The sequence below is a fragment of the Ctenopharyngodon idella genome, chromosome 6 (genome assembly GCF_019924925.1).
Source record: "Ctenopharyngodon idella isolate HZGC_01 chromosome 6, HZGC01, whole genome shotgun sequence".
Taxonomy (NCBI): Eukaryota; Metazoa; Chordata; class Actinopteri; order Cypriniformes; family Xenocyprididae; genus Ctenopharyngodon; species Ctenopharyngodon idella.
In genome coordinates this window covers 18,054,224-18,076,238 of record NC_067225.1, presented here as the reverse complement: position 1 = coordinate 18,076,238, position 22,015 = coordinate 18,054,224, and the positions used below count along the sequence as shown (strand labels likewise).

At 35.8% G+C, this 22,015-nt stretch overlaps 1 protein-coding gene across 2 annotated transcripts in view; it reads right to left on the bottom strand.

Moving 5' to 3' along the window:
* The window catches only part of lpp (LIM domain containing preferred translocation partner in lipoma), a 223,833-nt gene that overhangs the window by 97,476 nt on the left and 104,342 nt on the right, over window positions 1–22,015 (bottom strand). For both annotated transcript variants that reach the window (XM_051896418.1, XM_051896419.1), the window contains exon 5: window positions 14,401–14,523. In XM_051896418.1, coding sequence (XP_051752378.1) covers window positions 14,401–14,523 — 123 coding nt within the window. The remainder of the gene's footprint in view (window positions 1–14,400; window positions 14,524–22,015) is intronic.

Genomic DNA, 22,015 nt, shown 5'->3' with positions numbered 1-22,015 from the left:
CATATAACAACATGAAAGTGGGGAAATTGTGACAAAAATAGCCACAATTAGTTACTTCAGTAAATAGAAAAAAAACCCACATCAATTATATTAAAAATAAAACAGCAATTTAAACAACAACAATAATAATAATAATAATAATAATGTTACTAACAATTATATTAAAAATAAACTAGCAATTAAACAAACCAATTAACAAAATTTCGGTAACACTTTACAATAAGGTTCATTAGTTAACATTAGTTAACTACATTAGTTAACCTGAACTAATAATGAACTGCACTTCTACAGCATTTATTAATCTTTGTTAATGTTAATTTCAACATTTACTAATACATTATTAAAATCTTGTTAACATTAGTTAATGCACTGTGAACTAACATGAACAAACAATGAAAAACTGTCTTTTCATTAACTAACGTTAACAAAGATAAGTAAATACAGTAACAAATGTATTGCTCATGGTTAGTTCATGTTAGTTAATACATTAACTAATGAACCTTATTGTAAAGTGTTACCAAGATTTCTGATTGATCTCTGACATTAGTGATTATATTGTTTAGTAGCTCTTAATCAATGGTCAGAAAGGAAAAATAGAAAGGTCCTAAACATACTCTCTCTCACTTTTAAACAGACATGAATGTGTGCTAAGGTAAACCAATGTAAGCCACTCCTTCTCCTCTTAACACCTGTCAGATATTGATTAGCATTGATCGTGTCTGTTCTGTTTGAGATGTTTTATGAGGAACACTGGAATAATGAGCTGGAAATGTTTCTTAACAGCTATTCTTTGTAATCAGACACTAATGCTGCTCACTTCTGAGTACCAAATAACACCATATAATAACACCAAATAATGATTTCAATAACGTTATGTGTTTTACTCTCTAAAAATCTAAATGACTAATATTGCTCTTTGAATACATAAAAGAAATACTCAGTGCCTAAATATTATGGTTATGGATAGAATGCAAATTACTGTGTCTCAACCGTATGAACTGTATTATTCATTAATATTCATATTTCCTCTTTCTATCAATATATCTGTCCTGTGGCAGTGTTGACAAATTACTGAATTTGATTGTTATTTATCTAAACAGCGTTATCACAACAAATAATCATACATTTTGCCATTTCTTATAGCAGCGGAGCGGTAATGTGAAATAGGTATCGTCCTCCTTAGCAGGAGACGGACAACAGGATTATGTCTCAGAGTGGCAACTAAGCTGACAATAGCTTTAAGCAGCCGCACACCTCCTCCTTTCTATTTACAGGAGAGATAAGAGGAAATTGGGAGAATGAAAGGATGAAAGGCAGGCGACGACTGTTCTTCTATGACCTTCTGCACATTTGGAATAGCACGCTGTCTGCAGAGCAGAGAATGCGGTGGTACATTTAAACAAACGATGCATAACGTCCATAAATTATTTTTATTAAGATTTTTAGGGGAAATTTACATTTTTAAATATTTAAAGAGAAAGTGTATATCTTAGGTGTCGTGACTAGTAACCGCTTTATTTAAAGCAGTTTTAATATTAAAGCATTTTAAAGCTGTTGTTTGATTGGCGGTAAATTCTCACCACATACCATGAAAAACTGTAATATATCTAACGGGACATTTCATGTAATTTTATAGTAAAACACTGTCAAATTTTAATTTTCTGGAAGTGAAGTCGTCTTATTATTCAAAGTGAAAAACCCTAATGGACATCCCCAGAATTCCCTGTGTGACACTTCATATTTGATGGTTTATGATTAACATTTGTAGTTTTTTCATATCAGTTATAATCTTGTTAAATGAATGTTTATTTTAGTGTCATGTGTTTAATCTGTGATTGTTTCTAGCGTACTTTTTATGATGAAGTTCTGACAACCACAGCAGCCGTTTTTTTTTTTGTTTGTTTTTTTTAAATTAAATTTCATTTTTTTTTTTTTTTTTTTTTTAAGGTCACGTGTATGGTAGTGTACTTCTAAAAGTTTAAATAAACATAAAAATAACAATAAATAAACAAATAAATAAATAAATACAATTTCTAGCTGATATACACATTTTAATTGACAGCATTTCTTATCTGGAAAAACAGATCAAACATACTAATGACTCATCATGCACTACAGATTTTTGTCCAATCAAATGCTCTCTAGGATAAGAATGTCCCTCCCCTAATACAACCTGCAACCAACAAATAAGTAACAAATCATGGTTTAGGGCTGTGACAGAACTAAAACCTATTGTATGTTTACAACAAAAAGGTACAAGTCCTTTTATACGTCTTGCCCAAACATCCAGTGTGGCAATTGTATGTTTTTTTGTTTGTTTGTTTGTTTGTTTGTTTGTTTGTTTTTTAACATCACTTTACATGTGCTAGTTTTAAATGGTCTTGCGGAGTGATAGAAATATAAAATAAATAAACTTTTTCAAAGTTTAGCATAAAACAGTATAGGATGTCACCCCACAGGACCTTCCAGAAGCATTTTGCTTTGACTACTTATTTATTAAATTTTGAAGTGCCGCATTTGTGCGGAGCATGTGACATGGATTACACAAATGTTGTTTTAACGGCAAGTCATATGACACCTTCCAAAGGGGCCAATCACATGTATTGCTCTCGAGACCAGCATTTACAACAAATAACATTAAAACATTTACGACAATGTTCAAGAGAACCAATACATCCTGCCTTGGGCAGGTAACATGTCCTCCGCCTGACCCCGCGGGGCTGTACCACCCACACAGACATGTATGAAAGAAGCTGTATTTGGACCGTGAGCATACTTCAGCATGAGCAGTGTGAAGTCAGCCGAGAGGCTCCTCTCACGGAGGCGGCGGGAAAGGCAGCAAGAAACAGAGCTGTGACAAATGACAAGTCATGATTTTACAGTCTCCGATCCAGTCCGTCAGCTCATGCCGCCTGGTAAATGAAGAGTCTTGACAGAGGTTTATGAGCAAGAGACAAAGAAGAGACAGTGATGGGAAAGGATTTAATTGAATGGAGAGCTTGGAGTGGGCCGAAGTGTCAGCACTTTAATTGTTGTTACAGAGTGCTAGTGATGTAACTCGCTCTATAAACACAATATAGGGACTAGAACAGAGTGGACGCTCACCAGAGACTAATGCGGCTGAAAAGAATAGCGCTCAGCCTTGATGTAAGCACTCTCGATGATGTCAAATGTAGATGTGAGGTAATTATTCACAATACTGTGTACATTGTTAATATCCCAAAAGACTGTGCCAACCACAAAAAAAAGCTCTTTGTAGGAAATCATAGATTTCCGATCCTCTGCAGCCCACGAGCCTGTGAACTGATTCCTTAACTCAGAAATAAAGCACAATTAGAAACAAGAGACCACTAAAAAATACCAATAAAATGTTATTCTTCCTGACTGAGATGCTTTAATTTTAAGGCCAAATGGATTTACTTTCTGAACAGGTTTCATTTAAATTAAGCCAAAGTTAACGGCTCAACCAGCCTTGGATTCTTCTTTATGGTTCAAGAATGTTGAATCAAAACATGACAAAATAGCAAACAGAATTATTACCTTTGCTTGGAATTTTTACTTGCTTATACACCTGAAAATCACCTGAAATACAGTAAATGCACAATGATGTACACTGTGTTTATAAGTTTTTATAAATCAGTGTGATTTATTCTTTATGAAAGAAATTATTACTTAAATTAATCTGCAAGGACGCATTAAATTGTTCATTTATAATGTTGCAAAAGATTTATATTTCAAATAAAAGCTGTTCTATTGAAATTTCTATTCATCAAAGAATCTTGGGGGGAAAAGTATTACAGTTTCCACAAAAATATTAAGCAGCACAACTTTTTAAAATTGATAATAATAAGAAATGTTACTTGAGCAGCAAATCAGCATATTGATTTCTGAAGGATTACCTGTCACTGAAGACTGATTTTGAATTTTAAATTGTAATATTTCAAAATATTACACATTTGACTGTATTTTTGATCAAATAACTGCAGCCTTGATGAGCATAAGACTTACATATGCAAGAATCATGAATCTGCAAATATACATTCCTAGTTAGCAGCCCTGTTGTGAATTCATATGTGTGACCTTTCACCCTGTTCAGCACATTGTACATTATGAGCAGTGCACACAACATCATTCAAACACAAATCAAGAAGGGAAAACCCTAAAGACAAATTGATCCAAATCTATATGACGCAACACAAAAGATGACGTTTTGAAGAACTGTTTTTCCATACAACGGAGGTCAACAACATTTGACCCCTTTGACCATGAGCCTAACGTCAGATGTACTCTCTCTTTCTGAGTGTGCTTCTGTAGCTGTGACCGTGTGGAATGATACATGGACAACAGCAGCTGAGGAAGCACTCAACTTGTGCTAAACTGTGTGGAAGACTATTCAATAATGCAGGGGTATGGGGCTCACATGACTTGAGATGGTTCCTTCAGGCTTAATGTCTTCCTCTCCGACAAAAATTTGTAAACAAACAAAGTGTCAAAGATGGAAACAGAGAAAGATTTTGTGACTGAGACTACTCTTCACTTCAGATCCTTTTAGCTGAGTGCTATCTTGGGATTGGAATCTACAGGGACCTAGCGATATATAAGTGAATCTCCTTTTTTAGTTTTTTCCAAAAATATTATTGTGAAGGTTTTTACTAAAATATTGATTTCTGGTGTAAGAATATTTATCTAATATTGTGAGGTGAAATATCATGTTAACATTTTTCACTAAGGTTCAATTTGTAGATATAAGTTAACGCATTATGTACAGTATCAGGAACTAACAGATTTTTGTTTACAAAAAAACTTTTTTTTTAATTTTTACAATTTTATAGCATTTATTAATATAGGTTAATGTTAATTTTTAATTATTCTATTCATTTAAATATACTAAGCAAATACAGTAATATTGTGAAATGTTATTGCGATTTAAAATAGCGGTTTAATTTTTTTTTTTTTTAATGTATTTTAAGATGTAGTTTATTTTTGTGGTGGCAAAGCTGAATTTTCAGCAGCCATTACTCTAGTCTTCAGTGTAACATGATTCTAGAAACATTGTCAAGAAACATTTCTTATTATTTTCAATGTTGAAAGCAGTTGTGCTGCTTAACATTTTTGTGGAAACAATTATACACTTTTTTCCAGGATTCTTTAATGAATATAAGACCCTTTTTATACCTGGTATTAAAATGCATTTTTGTTGATCGGATCACAAGTGGACAATGCTAAATACAGGTGTAAAATGGGGTGTAAAACGTTTTGAGCTTGTCCACTTTTGACCACTTCCAGAGGTAGTTGTAAATACATTTGACTGGATTGCTTTAGTAATGTAAATGCTCATGTGGTCGAATGCGTTCGAACAGCGCAAAAGACCGCCTACTCTCTGCCTACTTGACCACTTCCAGAGGTAGTTGTAAATACATTTGACTGGATTGCTTTAGTAATGTAAATGCTCATGTGGTCGAATGCGTTCGAACAGCGCAAAAGACCGCCTACTCTCTGCCTACTGACCTAAAGCGTAAACATTAAGGGAAGCACGCTAGCCAGGCAGGGTTTAAACTTTGACGGCTGAAGACCCAAGTTTGGTTTGAAGACGAAAAAATGTACCAAGCACAATGTTCTCCCACCATTCCTGATTTCAGGTCTTGCGGCTGTCAGAGCAGAAACTAAAGCTGCTGCTCTCCATATGTTTTCCCGTTGTCTCTGGGCATGTTCATATATAAATTGTGCGAGCTTATTTTGTCCATTAGATCGAAAGATATGAAAAACCCATACATTTACGGATTAAAATACTAAGTGAAAACGGGTATGTGTCTCCCTCGTCTACTTGTGATCCGATCAACCAAAACGCATCTTAATACCAGGTGGAAACAGGGCTTAAAGTTCAGAAGAACATAATTTATTTGAAACAGGCTTTTGTAACATTATAAATGTATTTACTGTCACTTTTGATCAATTTAATTTGCCCTTGCTGAGTAAAAGTATAATTTCTTTCCAAAAAAAAAAAAAAACGTGTATATGTATACATGTATATACCTAGAAATTAACATTAACCTATTTTAAAAGTATTGTACATTGTTGGTTCATGATACCTGATGCAACACTAATAGTAACAAATTTAACCTTAATTTAAAATTTTAACATAATACTTCGAAATAATGATTCCCCCACTCCTAGTGTCACATCTATTTAAAAACTAAAATCACATGTATCCAACAGGGCAGATTTATAAACAAACTAGAACAAAATCAAGTTTCCAGGAAACTCTGTGTACAAACTTTATCTCTGTCATTCTCATTTTCAGGGTTGTTGAGTTATTAATCTAGTGTTATCAACATTAACAAGCAGAGTTCTGCACTGCATGAGTCAACAAACACATGCAGCCAGTGCTAAAACAAACTGTTACAACCTCACAAGGGTCCTGTGCCGCATAAACAGTACTCCTCTTTCCACAGGCCCTATACAACAAGCAGCGGAAACAGTCTTTACACCAGCTTCATGTACTCATGTACTCTCAAATTCTCTCTTAAACAAAGAAGAAGAGTAAAGACAACAGTGTTGGAAAACAATGCAAATCTTGATGGTTGTGGGAGGAGAAGCATCAATATTTTATAGTGAATACTGTACCCTAGTTGCTCCCCAAGTGCAGATCAAACAAACTGGCCCATATAAGCTCTTCAATTTAACATTTACAGCTAACTTTAAAGCCTCCTAATGAGGTTAACAGGAGGGAATTATACTGTAAATGGCCAGAAGTTCAGGGGTGGCATTGAGGTCACAGCACAAGGAAATGACAATGACAAAGGGAGGCCAAAGTGTCTGAAAGGGATGAGGACTGATAGACTTTCTTACATTACCATGAATAAAAGCAGTTTGTTTAACAGAAATAATTGCCAAGACTCCCAGATAAAGCCTGTTCAGAAAAAAACTAAAGCTGTCAAACACAATTTAACACATAAAAAGTTAATCAAATATGTTTAACAATGTTTAATATAATGTAACACTTTTTTAACGAATCATTTCAAATTGACATCATAACTGCTTCATGAAATTCAATGTGCTAAATAAAACTGCCAGCCCTCTAAAATTAGCCCTCAGTCATTAAAACTGTGTTCTGTACAGCTTTCTTTAAATGCCTTTTTACCCTTTACATTATGTTTATTTCTATGCTATATTTGTGGTTTAACACACACACACACACACACACACACACACACAAATCGTAAAAAATTATGTGTAGATATACTTTGATATACTTGTGGTAATGTTGGTAACCAAACCGTTTTGGTGGCCATTGACATCCATTGTATGGACAGAAAAAAAAAATTATTTAGGTTCCACAGAAGACAAAAAATGTCATACAAGTTATGACAAAAAATGTAATTTTTAGATGAACTATCCCTTTAAATCCTTGAAAAAATAAATCTGAAATACAGTGAGACAGCAACATGCATCAATGAGCATGACAAGAAGCACTTTATTTCAAGATGGACGGCCTTTCTACTTTAATTTATGAAGAGTAAAGAGATTTTACACATAAGCGTGGATCTTATGCTATCGTTGGATATTTTAATGTCACAAAAGGTGTCACATTATGAGACAAGTCTCCGTAAGCTGACACTCTGATAAAGTTCAGCATCCTGTACATTTATGTGACTCTATGCATTCATGTTTAATTAAATGGACAACTGTTGCAACTTCATTTTCAGCCTTACTGGCTTCATTTGATTACCTTTTCATGCTTGTGAGAGAGGTCAGGGCAGTCTTTTATGTTTTGGTTTTTCAAAATGAGCCCAACCATCACTGTTTCACTGTTGATTCCAAAAGAATAAATGAATCCTGCAAGTGCACTCAACCAAAGGTCAAATTTGGGAAATTTCTTAATAAGCAACTACTGAGAGGTCAATGCCATGCTCAAACATCAAGATGTCATTTCCAAACCAAGTAAACACAAAAAATATTTTTTATACATGCACAAACTTGTATAATAACGAAAAAGAGTAACAGGCCAAAGAACTAAACTAAAATGTGGGCCGCACACACACAACGGCGCAGATATATTGTCATTGTCCTCCTGATCGCAGAAGTTACTGAAGACACTTGACTGGATAATGACAGAGTCCATTGATCATCCCTTTGCACCTCAAGTAGTAACTCAGTCTTCGTTCGACACTTAATCTCTCTTTTTCCCATAGATCTCATTTGCTTGGACAGTTCATTAGCTGTAAGGTGAGGAAGCGATACAGACCTGAAACATCTTAAACAGGAACCAGCTAAATCTAGAAGTTCTTACAAAACACAGTTTAGCATTTACTAGTTTGTATTTCACCAGAGAATTTCCCTACCTATTCTGGGATGACAGTAAAAATACATGCATTAAATGCTGACAAGGTCAGGGTTTTTAAAAGGTCTTCGTAAAATAGGGGAAAAAAAGTTGCTGACTTGCTGATTTAAGCTTGGTTAGGCCATATTTGAAGGTAATGTTTCATAGTATTTTGGGAAAGGAAAAAATATAAATCTGTGGCATCTACACCTTTTAAATGAACTCGAATGGAGTTTTTACAGCTAATAGGGTGATAGCCTTCTTTATTGTTATTAAAATACACAGATTTCAACTTTTCTTATCTTTGTTATATGAGAATCACATAAAACTCTCTTGGAAACATTTAACCATATCATCAACATTTGCCTTTTTATATATAGACTATTTTGTTTTACCCTTGTCCTAGATACGTTCTAGGTGTGAAAAACTGGTGCTTCATTTACAATCAATCTGTATTTTTTTTCTATGCAAAATTTTGAATGCAAAAACTGTGAAAACATTATTCATCTGTGTATATTTAGGATAATTACAATGCTAGCTGGGAAATTAGACAAAGTCGAGCATTTTATTCCAAAAATGTTAAAACTACCATTTCACAGAATGTTATTAACCCTTAAATGCACAAATGTATCACCAATCATCAATATATTATTACATATTCGGGTCTTTAGTGACCCGGATCTATATCTAACACCGGGTGGCCCTCTAACTGCCGCAAAAGTATAAAACTCCCTTGATATTTTAATAACAACAATTATAAAAGAATAAAATAAAGCATATTTCGTTACCTTTTGAAACTTGGAAGGGTTTAATTTGAGCAGATGCTTTTTTGCGTTATTCGCAATTTCAACCATATTCTCAAAACTATCATTTACGATGTTTTCAAAAATCAATATTTTGATCGCTTACAGCTTCTTCACCAGATCCACCATTAAGTGACTGACACTAATATTTAATTGCATACACTGTTTGCTCATACAGTAAATCGCTGAGCCTTTTCAAGTTTTGCTGATAATACTTGTGTATTCTTTTGTTTTATGACTGCGGTAATTATGAGTGAAACATCACGTCATCATTCAGACATTGCCACCTTGAGGAATAAAGGTGAATTGCACTTAGTCATCAGAGATTATTGCTGCGCATTAAAAATATATACTTATATTTATACTCACTAGCGACCGTATACACTTTTTGCAAAAAAGTAATTAGAAAACAGTCATTCTTTTATATATATATTTTTTCTTTATTTTATATTGTTTATAATGAACAGATTGAGGAATATTACAAAGGTTGACATCTACCTTGATGAATAAATGAGGGGGAAGGCAGTAAGTGATGCCCTGGGTTGCTAAAGACCCGATTTGTGCATTTAAGTGTTAAATTTAACACATAATCTGAGATGTGGCAGACATGACACTGTGGTGGGAATTTTCATTACTTTCAGAAGAAAAAAAGAAAAGAGGAAAAGTTAAATAATCTATTAAGACTGCACTTTATTTTCTACAGGCAGTGTATAGCAAACTCAGAACTGGCTCTTGGATGGATCCTACTGTGTGTGTTTGTGTGAGTCTGTTTGCAGGGACAGGGGTATGGTTGAAGAAATGAATGATGGAAGCAAATGGGGTTTATATAATGATCACATTTCATTTTATCTTGTTACACCCCCGAGCACCAACTAAAGCAAAGAAACTGTTTTGATAGGCTGGAAAGCATCAGGTTGAGTCAAAGCAGCAAAACAAATTCAGCTGCCATTTCACACACAGAAGTCGATAAAGACCACAAAGCAGGTCCCTTTACTACAGGTTTCAATGAACACAGGGATAAAGTCCCTTTCCTTAAAGCTCAAAGCAGGGACGAGGGGAAGAGCACTTCTATTGATTTCTGAGAGAAGGCTCTGTGATTTGGGAGCACTGTGAACTGAGGACGCTGTTACTCTGTGCTTGTACAAGTGGAAGATTACAGAAAGAGCAGCTGTGCCAGTGGCCTTAGCTATAAAACCTGGCACATTAAACAAGCCCAGAGTCACTCTAACAAATAATTCATATAAGATAAACAGAGGGGAAAATAAAGGCCTGACAGATCTGCTGGATGGATAAAAAGGTCAAATCAAGTTAATCAGCCAGAAGCAACATTAGATGGAATGCATATCAAAATGTATGTATGTATGTGTATGTGTATGTGTGTGTGTGTGTGTGTGTGTGTGTGTGTGTGTGTGTGTGTGTGTGTGTGTGTGTGTGGTTCAGGTATTCCCTGTGTTGTGGAGACAATTTTTGGTCTCGATGAAGAAAACAGCTTATAAATCATACTAGATGATGTTCTTTGAAAATCTAAAAATGCAAAAAGTTTTCTGTGATTTAGGGGTAAGGCTAGGTTTAGGGTTAGGAGATAAAATATGCAGTCTGTACAGTATAAAAATCATTATGTCTATGGAAAGTCCCCATAAAACTTGGAAATCCAAATTTTACACCAACACAAAAATAATTATCATTAATTCACAGTAATTATGCACATTTGTCCCTAGATATATCAAAATACATTTATTTTTCTCTAAATTGTGAGTTCGCTACAGTCAAAACAATTAATGCACTAGCGTGTTTTAATTATTTCACCACATTGTTTTCATAAAACATATAACATAATAAATAAAACTGTGAGTTTGCTTCAGTCAAAACAATTAACACTATCATGTTTGTTTATATTAATTTTTTCACCACATTGTTATATATAATTTATATTATATATTATAATACAAAATACATTATAAAAATAATGTTTAATGTATAACGTTAAAATGCATTATATATATATATATATATATAATACATATAATACAATCATAATTTACCAATTTTACGTCAGCAGTGTCTGACGATTTGATCAGATATGGTACTTGTTGAAAAGTTTAAAAAACACTGAATTCAAGCATATCGTGTATGATAACCTGTCCACTGGTAATTCATAGTGAAAAATTTTAAATCTTTTCCAATGGGAAATATATTACTCACCATAGCATAAATTTAAGACACATTGTGTTCCATATAATTATAATATTAATTTAAAAAGAAATATTTCTACAATAACCATCTCTTGACATGCCATTGAAAGAGTCTGGGAAACACTGGAAACACCAAAATCATATACTCCATGCTCTGGTGGATAAACGCTGTCATAAACGGCCAAATGAGCGGACAGATATCAGAGCAACTGAGGCTGATCCTGAGATTTAACCCCGTTACCAGAAACTACTCAGGCTGTTTTCTCTCTAACACTGTGTTTTCTCTGCTTGTATAAATTTTTCAAGTCTACTGACAAAAGCTTTCAGACTCCTTTCTGTTACTTGTAGCTCTCACAAAGTACTTTTACAAAGATCTGCACTTAGACTATATTTTATTTAGGAAAAACTTACCTGCCACTTCAAAAGTGTGCAGGTGCATGACTTTTAAAAATGCGCGCCTGTCAGTGTGTGTAGACGGTTTGTGTGCATTAAATGTGAGTGTGCATATTTCTCTCAGTGTGTATGTGCATATTTGCAGCACTTGTTACCAAACCAGCCTCACTTTGCTGAGAGCAACATTAATGTTTCCTCAGCATACTGTACCACTGGCCTCTGCGTTTGCCGGAACTGAGGTCAAAGCCTGTTTCGCTCTGAATAAAAACAGAGCTTTTGGCTCAGACACTGATATGTGACCTCTTGACCCCTCATCACTCTGTTTCCCTCAGGAATTTCTGCAACGTTGCTACATCACAACTATGTGTCTTAGGAAACATGACTATATCTCTGATTCACAGACTCTCTCTGCCTCTGATAAATGTACTTCTTTGCTACACAGAATGTAATAGGCAGTATATCAAATGAATAGGATGTCCAAAATCGAAGTATTCATAATACTGTAGCCAAACAATAGACTGTCCGTAAGGCCTTTTTAAAGGGGACCTACAATGCCCCTTTTATAAGATGTAATATAAGTCTCTGGGGTCCTCAGAATGTGTCTGTGAAATTTCAGCTCAAAATACCCCACAGATAATTTATTATAGCTTGTTAAATTTACCCCTATTTGGGTGTGAGCAAAAACACGCCGTTTTTGTGTGTCCCTTTAAATGCAAATGAGCTGCTGTTCCCCACCCCCTCCCAGAAGAGGGCAGAGCTTTAACAGCTCACGCTTCGATTGCTCAACAACAACAAAGCTGGAGAATCTCACGCAGCCAAAATGACGATTGTCAGTAACGGTGTTCAGCCTTACATTGTTCAAACCGGAGTCGGACACTGATGGAGAGACTCAGGAAGAAGTTTCAACTTTTAGAATGCAACTGGACATTTCTGAATGGTTAGTGGATAAATTTATGTAGTTGCTGTGGAGTTGATTCAACTCATTGACTAGCATGTGCTGTCATGTTAATCTTTTTTGCAAATCCAGCGTTGAATTGACCCTTGTTTGTGAAGCAGTCCGGCGTAAAATGACGACAACACTCTACTACAACAACTCTTCCTCTTCTCTAAAGCAGCCCAACATGGCCTCGCCCCCTTTGTTGCGTGTTTTCTCGGGGGCAGGGTTTATGTAAGTTTTAGGGTTAGTGATGTCACCAACCCGGGAAGAAGATCTTTGTAGTCCCTACCAGCCGTTTGCTGTAGTCCTTAAAAAGCGATTTCTGTAAAAGAAAATCTTCTCTTTGCATTGAACTTTGAGTGTTGTAACTTTGCAGACATTGTTTAAGCTCAAACAGCAACATTACACACTAACTAAAGCTAAAAAATTGAAATCATAATCAACCACCCCTTTAAACCTTTTCAAAACTTTTAAACTGTTTTTGTCAAGTCAACATTTAAAGTTTTTTCAAGTTTTTTTTTTCTAGTTAAAAGTTACACTGATGTGAATTTGACTTTAGGAATAGCTATTTCCTCTCCATGCAAAATATCAACAAATGTATATGAACAGACATTAGCTATCAATGTATCGCAAATACTTACAGACCTCCATTCATGCTTAAGAGTTTTCTAGTTTCATTTTTTTGCAGAGTTGTGTTTGTGCAGACTTTATGCTCAATAATAATTTTAAAAGAGTGCCTGTCGAGGACTCTAGAGATCAGCAAATGGAATAGACCGACCCCAGAGAAGAAAAGAGGAATATAGACCGCTTGCCAAAAGCAGGGTGTTTCTAGTTCAGAGACAGCACTCTCCATTATTAAGCTTTGGCCATGTAATAAGGCGAGCTCTATCTGTGGTGCTGTTTGCCAACAGGAGGGACTTGTGGTTGCTCCAAATGCGACAGCATTGACTCCGAATGCACTGGCCTACATTCATTGTGTGTTGAACTATTTAGTAAAGTGCCCTAGGGCTCAACTTGAGTGTCTGCTCTTAACTTCATTTGATATCTATTAATGATATGGGTCATTATAATTTTAGACTATAACACTTTCCAAAAATGAGAAATGACTGGTACACTTACACGTTTTGATTTGCTTTTCATCTGTCTCGATGTGCAACCTAAATTGGTTAATCTTTTTTGTGTGTGTGATAACAGGTTTCCAAACGTGTTTTGTTTTTTCTTTTTAAGAAGGGCCTCCGCATTCAAATCGATTCACTGCGGGAGTGAAATAAAGGCTAATAAATAAGATAGAGATAAAACTAAATAAGAGATTTTAAGTTCTTTTTCACAGGCACAAGTCTGCAACTTCCACAGAATTATAGATGACACTGTGGATGGATGACATACTGTATTTCTCCAAAGACCATATTTACACCAAGCATGAATATTCGTAGTGAATCTTCATTGCATAAAATATTTCTTTCTCCACTATAATGGAGAAATTTGCTGTGAACCACATTAAATTTTAAGGATAATCTGATATTTAAACTTATAGTTTTGATCCTCAAATTTGATTGCCCGCATGATACATTGTTTCAGTAGGAGACTAGGAGTCGTTGAATTCACTCAACCAATTTGTTCAAATACACTGATTTGTTCATGAACTAAACTTCACTACTGTGTGATACACAGAGAGGCTTAACGGTGGATTCTTTTTTTGGTTTCATTTGGAAATATTTTCATATTTTTATATTACAATGTTTGTAATGATGGTACCTGCGGTGTGCGCGGTTTGTATGGTGAGCTGCTCTCTAGGTCGGCAAGGATGCTGGTCAGGGAGTCGATTTCAGCATCCAGACTGGAACGTCTCTCTTCTATAGTTTTCGCAGGTCCTTTTATCTGAAACACACAGACACACTAACCTGTAATGAAATTAGGTCTTTTTGAAAGAGGGTTGCTCTAAATCAGCTAACCCACTTAATCACAGTTGAACATGCCAGCTAAAATAAAAGAAAAATAACTAAATATTATACACAAAGAAAGGCAATTTAATGTTCAAATACAGCACATCTTCCACTGTGGGCTACTATTACACAATACCTTAAGCATTAGAGCAATTGGTCTTTTTTTTGTCTTTGTGTTTTGTCTTTACATGTTCATTAAAATTAATCGTGGCCTCAGACAATTGACTGAAAGTGTACAACTGTAACAATAAGACATGATTGTCTGGAAGAAAGTCTTTAGGAGAAAATCTTAATGATGTGAAAGAAAAAAACAAACAACAAATAACCCTTTGTTGGTGAGACAGCTCATCTCATATTAATTGAATCACCCCTTAGCTCTCTCTCCTTTTCTCTCTCTGTCCGCTTTATCTGTTTTCACTCTACTTAAAAGTTTCACTGTCTCCCAAACTGACAATAACAAAGCCTCACTCTCACAAAGTTTTATTCACACTCCAGTTGCAGGTTTCTTTTTAAGATGTTTACACTGAGGTAGCACGGCACATCCATAAATAAATATCCCACCTCACTTAATCTAAATATCGGGTCTCACTTGATTCATGTGTCGTGCAGAGTGTTCTCACCAAGTCTCCAGGTAAGCACATCAAGGTTTTTTGTATGAGAATACAGTGTATTATTTGCATTATAAATTACGCAAATCATAACAATCTAGTGAACTTAAGTATTCCAGCAATACAATTTTCATTTAGAGACCCCTAAATTATTAATTCACAAATATCATTATGTTTTTGGGGAGTCGCACCATGTAAAATTTAAACCTGAATTAATCTTGCCTTGTCATAAAAAAGGTCAACTTAAGATTTATTTTAAAGTGCCACTATGATCAACAATTTTATCCCTTAAAACTCACCTTTGATCACCAAAGTGACATATTTAAATGTTTTTTTTCCCCCTGTGAAAATAATTTCTTCCCGCCTTAAAATAGCTTGAATGTAACTGCACCCTTGCTTTATTTAGTATACTGACTGATGAATTTGCACATGGTTTGTCTTAAAGCATATTAAAAACACCACATAGACATATAAACAACATTAAAAACTTGATTTTTACCACAGGGGGTCTTTATGACACTTGCTTGACATACAGTAACAAAATAAAAATATCAAAATAAAATTTATATTCATTCAATTTTAAAAGTATATATTTACTCAGAAATTATAAACATGCTCATCATAGAAGAGGTTCATTCAAGTCACTGTATGTCTAAACTGCATTTTTAATATTTATTTTATGTATATAAATGAATAGGTTCATTTATTCAGTGCACTATACTTGGGCAGTGTGGCACAACTGTTTAGTAAATTGGCAAATTACTCTGACTGTGGTTTCTAGTACAATGTAATGTAAGGCAAACTAAGATCTTCCCAACTGTTCTTAAGCAAAAACCGTATACATAACAATAGACCCTAAAGTGTATGGGCCATATCATACTGTACATCCAGCACAATGCGGCACGACTCAGGTGTTTTTTGCTAGTTTCAGCCCAACGCAGTTATCATTTTCACGACCTGCGGCACGTTGTTTAAATAGCAAATGCATTTGCGCCCATTTGTGTGTCCATGGGCGTGCTGGTTTGAAAACGAGGTGTGTTCAGGCGCATTGCTATGTTGAGGCAACTGAAATAGACTGCGCCATTGACCAACTGAAACCTGGTCTAAAGTCAATGGCGCAATATTTTTTTTTCTGTTATTTAAAGAGCGCATTAGTGATACGCGCCTATAGGCGGTTGCACAGCACGCGTACATTCTGTTTATTACACACACAGTGACGCTCAGCAGCACACAAATAAGCCAAATATTAAAAATAAAAGGATTACATTGTAAACGATTATTATTGTGTGCATAAAGATAAAAATGCTTTGGTGGAATCTGGCTTGTCTTGTGGTCTGCTCACGTGCTTTAACCTTGCGCACAAGCAGATCCATTTCCTCGCTAGAGAAGCATTCAGTTTTTTCCGCTTGCAAATTCCGCCATGTAAATAGCGAATCTGCCATGGCGCGAACGCAACTGGCTTTTAAAGGGAATGGGAGATGAGACTCTGATTGGTTTATTGCACGTTACGCCCAAAACACACCAAACAGGGACAACCCTTCTAGACCATGCCAACCATTTTTCCCATCGTTAAACTAGCAAAAGTGGATTCAGACACGCCTTAAGTGCACTTGCGCCGTGCGCTTTAGACCATGCGCTTAGATCGTTAAAACAGAGGCCCTAAGTCTTGGATGAGCAATACAACTGAAATCACTGACTCCTGTCCTTTATGTCGGAGAAGGAGCAAAGAACAAAATTATCAAAGGCATTTGAGGAATGGCAGCCATGTGACAAAAAAAAAAAAAGGTGTGAGGGGTAGACTTTGACAAGTGTTCTCTCTCCTCATCAAAGGGGGCACAACACCCTTCTCTCCTCACAGCTGAAGGACACTGATATTTCTTCTTGTCCTCTGTGGCTTCTTCTTTTTTTTCTCCTCATCTTTACATGACACTAGATAAACAAAGGCCCTTTATGTGAATTGACATCGATTTTGCGAATAGCTTTAGTGAGTGAGCATTCAACACTGTGGCTGTGACATAAATTGTGCGAACTTTTAAAAACAATATTAATAATTATATAAATTAATAATTAAATTTTATATATATATATATATATATATATATATATATATATATACATACACACACACACACATATATATATAATAATAGGAAGCTATGCTGCTTTCTGTAGAGCGCTAAGGAATATTACTCTGTACTGATTGGCTCATTGGCTCTATACTTTACATCAAGAGGAGAGGAGAGGAGAGGAAGTCTCAGGATTGCTCGAGGCACTAAGCTCATAGGCCAGGATCAGTGACTGACTCTTATTGAAACTTATCTGTTTGGATTACCTGTCACAACCTATTACAACCATAACATGCCTCTACTTGGAGCTGAGCAGGCCCTAAAAAGCTGCTCAAACAATCAGAGGAAAGGGCAAACAGACATTTGCATCATTAATGCCAAGGTCCTGAACTAAGATGAACTTAAACTTGAACTAAAAGCAAACAGACCGGGGGGGATTAATTAAGAATGAATTGCACCTGCTGTTTGAATTGTTTAGCGCTAGATTCACTAAATAAATTATGCAAAGCAGGTAACACACACATGGATACAGTGATGAATGCTATTGGCTCAATTCCTGATCTTCTGGGTTTGTTCTGAATTCTAGGTAGCGATCTCACACAATTTACTTGGACCATACAAAACCTGAATTGGCTTATAAAAGCATCTTTCAAATGTAAATATGAGGAATAACTGTTGCTATGATTGACAGAAAATGTACACATCTATTAAATTAGCTTACAGTAATAGCAAAAAAATATGGCAGCAGTTAAATGTAAATAAATAAATACACATGCCGTAGCACTATTTCAGCACATGTTGAGTGAATGTGTTGTGAATTGATTTAGAACTGTTTCAGAACAGTTTAAGGGAGATAAATACACAGTGAGTTCCATATGATTATGCGATCTAAAACAACTTCCGAGGCTATTTTCACAGTGCAATTCCCTGTATTGTTTCATTATTAATTATACTGCATGCTGCAATTTATAAAAGGATCAAGACTTTTTATTTTTTAGGCATGTTCCTATAGCAACCAAGATTGAGTCATGCACACGCCACAAAAAGACCAACAATTTGCAGAAAGAAAAAAAATCCTGTACATAGAGCCATTGGAAAATGCACACTTACACAAGTATGTGAGTATTTTCCCTTCAGCCCCTATTTTTGTGAGATGTTTTAGGTGAATTATCTTAATCCCATTTGGAGGACTGGACAGTCAGTTCAATAAAAGGACGTAGTGTTATGAAAGAAAATGCACAGCGATCTAATGAAGCACTTCCATCGGTTATGTAAGCCATCCTTTTGCATTCTGGTAAGCACCGTTTGAAGAGAGGAAGCTGATTTAAGTGCTGAGTTTAATGAAAAACCACAGAGACAGATAAGTGAAGTTAAATAAAGACTGCATGTGTTGCTACGTGTTCTGTTACGGGAAACAAAATAATTTAGGCCAAGTATCATTTGATTATTCATGTTCACCGCGGCACTCCGGCCTCTTCCTCTTGTTAGTTCTGCTTAGATGCAGAAATAATTCAACATCCCCTTTTTCATTCATGAAAGATGTAGAAAACTGGAATTAGGGAAAGCTGCGGGTCGAACGGATTGCCGCTCGTTTTCGGTAAAGTACTCACATGAACGCACAAGTACTGTTATCAGAATCAAGAGCTAAAGGTCTTCAGGGGAACAGCGTGATGAATACTACAAAATGTGCTTTGCTGTGGATTCTTTTCTATGTCACAAACCATCTGTTGTCACTGATCTCCTCTCGTCTGAGATGTAAAGCCGGTTAAACTGACTCCAGTATGCCATTCATTTCTACAGAGGAATCGAGATCCTCGCCTCTACAGTCTGATGTCTTTTCTGTACTAGCCTAATTATCCGCCAATAACACCGTCTGCCGTACGCTGACTCCATAGAGCTAGATCAACAAACGCGCTGATTCCCCCTGGACTGGCTTCCTCCCTTGCAGAGCAGCGTTCGTGGGAAAGCGATCCAGTGGAGAGTTTTATTAGAGCAGAGAACATGCCTGTAGTCACATTCTGAGAAGCAGATAAAGTGGCCTTATTTAAAAAAAAAACTGCTGAACCACTGATGAAGACTTTACAAGCGTCTCACTAAAATAAACAGCGGCGTCTCGGCGTCACCCATCAGTGACTAAATCCTGTCCTGCAGCAAACCTGGTCAAATTGCAACTACACAGACACATTATCAAAAGGCCGAAGCAAAAACAATGATGGAAAATAAAAACTCTTTCATTCTGCACTGTTCTAGCAGTAGGCCATTCAACTAAATAATGTGAATAGCTTTTTCTACACATTTTTATCAGTCCATGGATTCATCTAAGGAATTCAGACAGTTTGTGTTAAATAATTAAACATTCAATATGCGTAATTCCAATGAATATTAGTTAGAAACAGTTTTGAGGCTGTAGTTTAATGGCTGGACAATGAGAGGGGGGACTGACTCCCTGAAGGGAGAAAATGACCGAGGTGAACCAATAGGTGTCAGCCTTCTCTGTGCCCTCACTCATTTCTAAACGGGTGCCAAATGGACTAAAAAGAAATATAAACAACTAGGGCACACGCCTGGTAAACAGCCACAAAAAGAGTTGCAGACTTGGCTGGCCTTTTGTCTGTTTGTCTTTAACATGCATGAAAGTATTAAAGTATTGCTGTAAGTATTAAAGCAAGGTCCGTGTACCTTCAGGTCATTTGATTTTCTACGTTTAAGAAACAGAATATCTAGAATTAAGCCAGATTTTTCTCCTTTAAAAAAAAAAAAAAAAAAGTTTACAGTTTTAATATTTGATTTGCATCATGGAAAAATAAATGGATGCAAAAGTACATGGACCCCTTTCGTCTGACTAGTCCTCCCCATCTTCTATACTGCAACCAAAGCCACCCTTTTTTGAATGGTTGTCAATGGAAGTGAGGCTTCATTATGCTGAATAAACTGCTTTTGTGGGGAAACAGTTTATCATTTAATGAATCGACAGCTTATTGGCTAATCTTCAACATGTTTTCATTTTGGATTGATCTATTTTAGAATTTACAGTTGTTTTTAAAGCCTGGGACACACCAAGCCGACGTCAAAGAACTAGTGGCGACGAAAGATGACTCGCTTCTCATTGGCTGCGTTTCGGCCAAAAAGCTGCGCTTGAACACACCAAAAGGACTAAAGGTGACTGTCAACTAACACATGCGTTCTGCGCATGTGTGTAAGGAAATAACCGTCTATATCAGCAAGTATCAATAGTCTATTTCCGTCATTCAAAAAGGGAAACTGAAACTACGACTGCAGATATCCAAACTGTAAACAAAGCAGTGTTTGCTTACCATTTTGAATATCAATCACGCTGATCACTTTCTTCATTCCAGTCGGCTCATGTTATTATGAAAATATTTTGCTTTCACTTTTATTTTCGTACACCGGCTCGTTCGCCAAGCTAAACAGCCAATCAGAGTTCTCTCTCTCACCGACGGCCCAACGCCGATTTAACATGCTGAATCGGCTCCAAAAAACCGACAGCATCTGATCCGACTACAGCCAACTGTGTGGAAAACACCAAAAAACTAAGCCGACCGACGATCAAAAACAGCCCGACATTGCCCGACAGCCGACTTATATTTTTTAATGTCTTTACTGGTGCTATTCCAGAAAATAAATCCTGCATCAATTCAGTCTTCCAATTATTTTTTATATTGTCAAATTTATTAAACTATACTTTTGGGCACCTCAAGTTTAAACTGCACCTTATCTCTACGTTTGGAAGTGCATTTTATGAATAAGAACACATCACACTTATTATTTTGGCTTCAAAGCAGCAAAATTTACCAAAAGGTGACGACTTTGGGCCCCTAATTGTAAATACAATAATCATGGAACTTAATTATCAAATGTAAGAAGTTATGTTTTTGTTTTTTGGAAGTTACATCCAAACTCTTTGTGCCTCAAAAAAAAAAAAAAAAAAAAAAAAAAAAAAGGCACATTCCTCCTCAGTTTGAATGGACAAAATGCCTGTGTGAGTATAGCCTAACTGTATTCCATTATAGTTTACTGTAATTATTTTGCCAGTCATATTACAGTTGCTTATTGATGATTTCCATTTCACCTTAACATGTTGTTACCAAAAGTATTTAAAGCATTGTTTCTCAGTCATTTACATGGATGTGCTAAATATCACAGTGGGGATGATACACTGTCTAAGCTTCTAATCCAAAGTTTAAATATTATTTACCTACTGTGCAATTTTTTCATGTGTGGACACATAAACATTTCATATGACCAATTCGGACAGGCTTTCACTGCCAGAGTGTGTTAAAGATGACAATGGGGGCTGATACACAGTGTTACTGTAGGCTTAAAGGGTTAGTTCACCCAAAAATGAAAATAATGTCATATATTACTCACCCTCATGCCGTTCCAAACCCGTAAGACCTTCGTTCATCTTCAGAACACAAATTAAGATATTTTTGTTGAAATCCAATGGCTCAGTGAGGCCTGCATAGCCAGCAATGACATTTCCTCTCTCAAGACCCATTAATGTACTATAAACATATTTAAATCAGTTCATGTGAGTACAGTGGTTCAATATTAATATTATAAAGCGACGAGAATATTTTTGGTGCGCCAAAAAAACAAAATAACGACTTATATAGTGATGGCCGATTTCAAAACACTGCTTCATGAAGCTTCGGAGCGTTATGAATCAGCGTATCGAATCATGATTCGGATCGCGTGTCAAATTGCCAAACTGCTGAAATCACGTGACTTT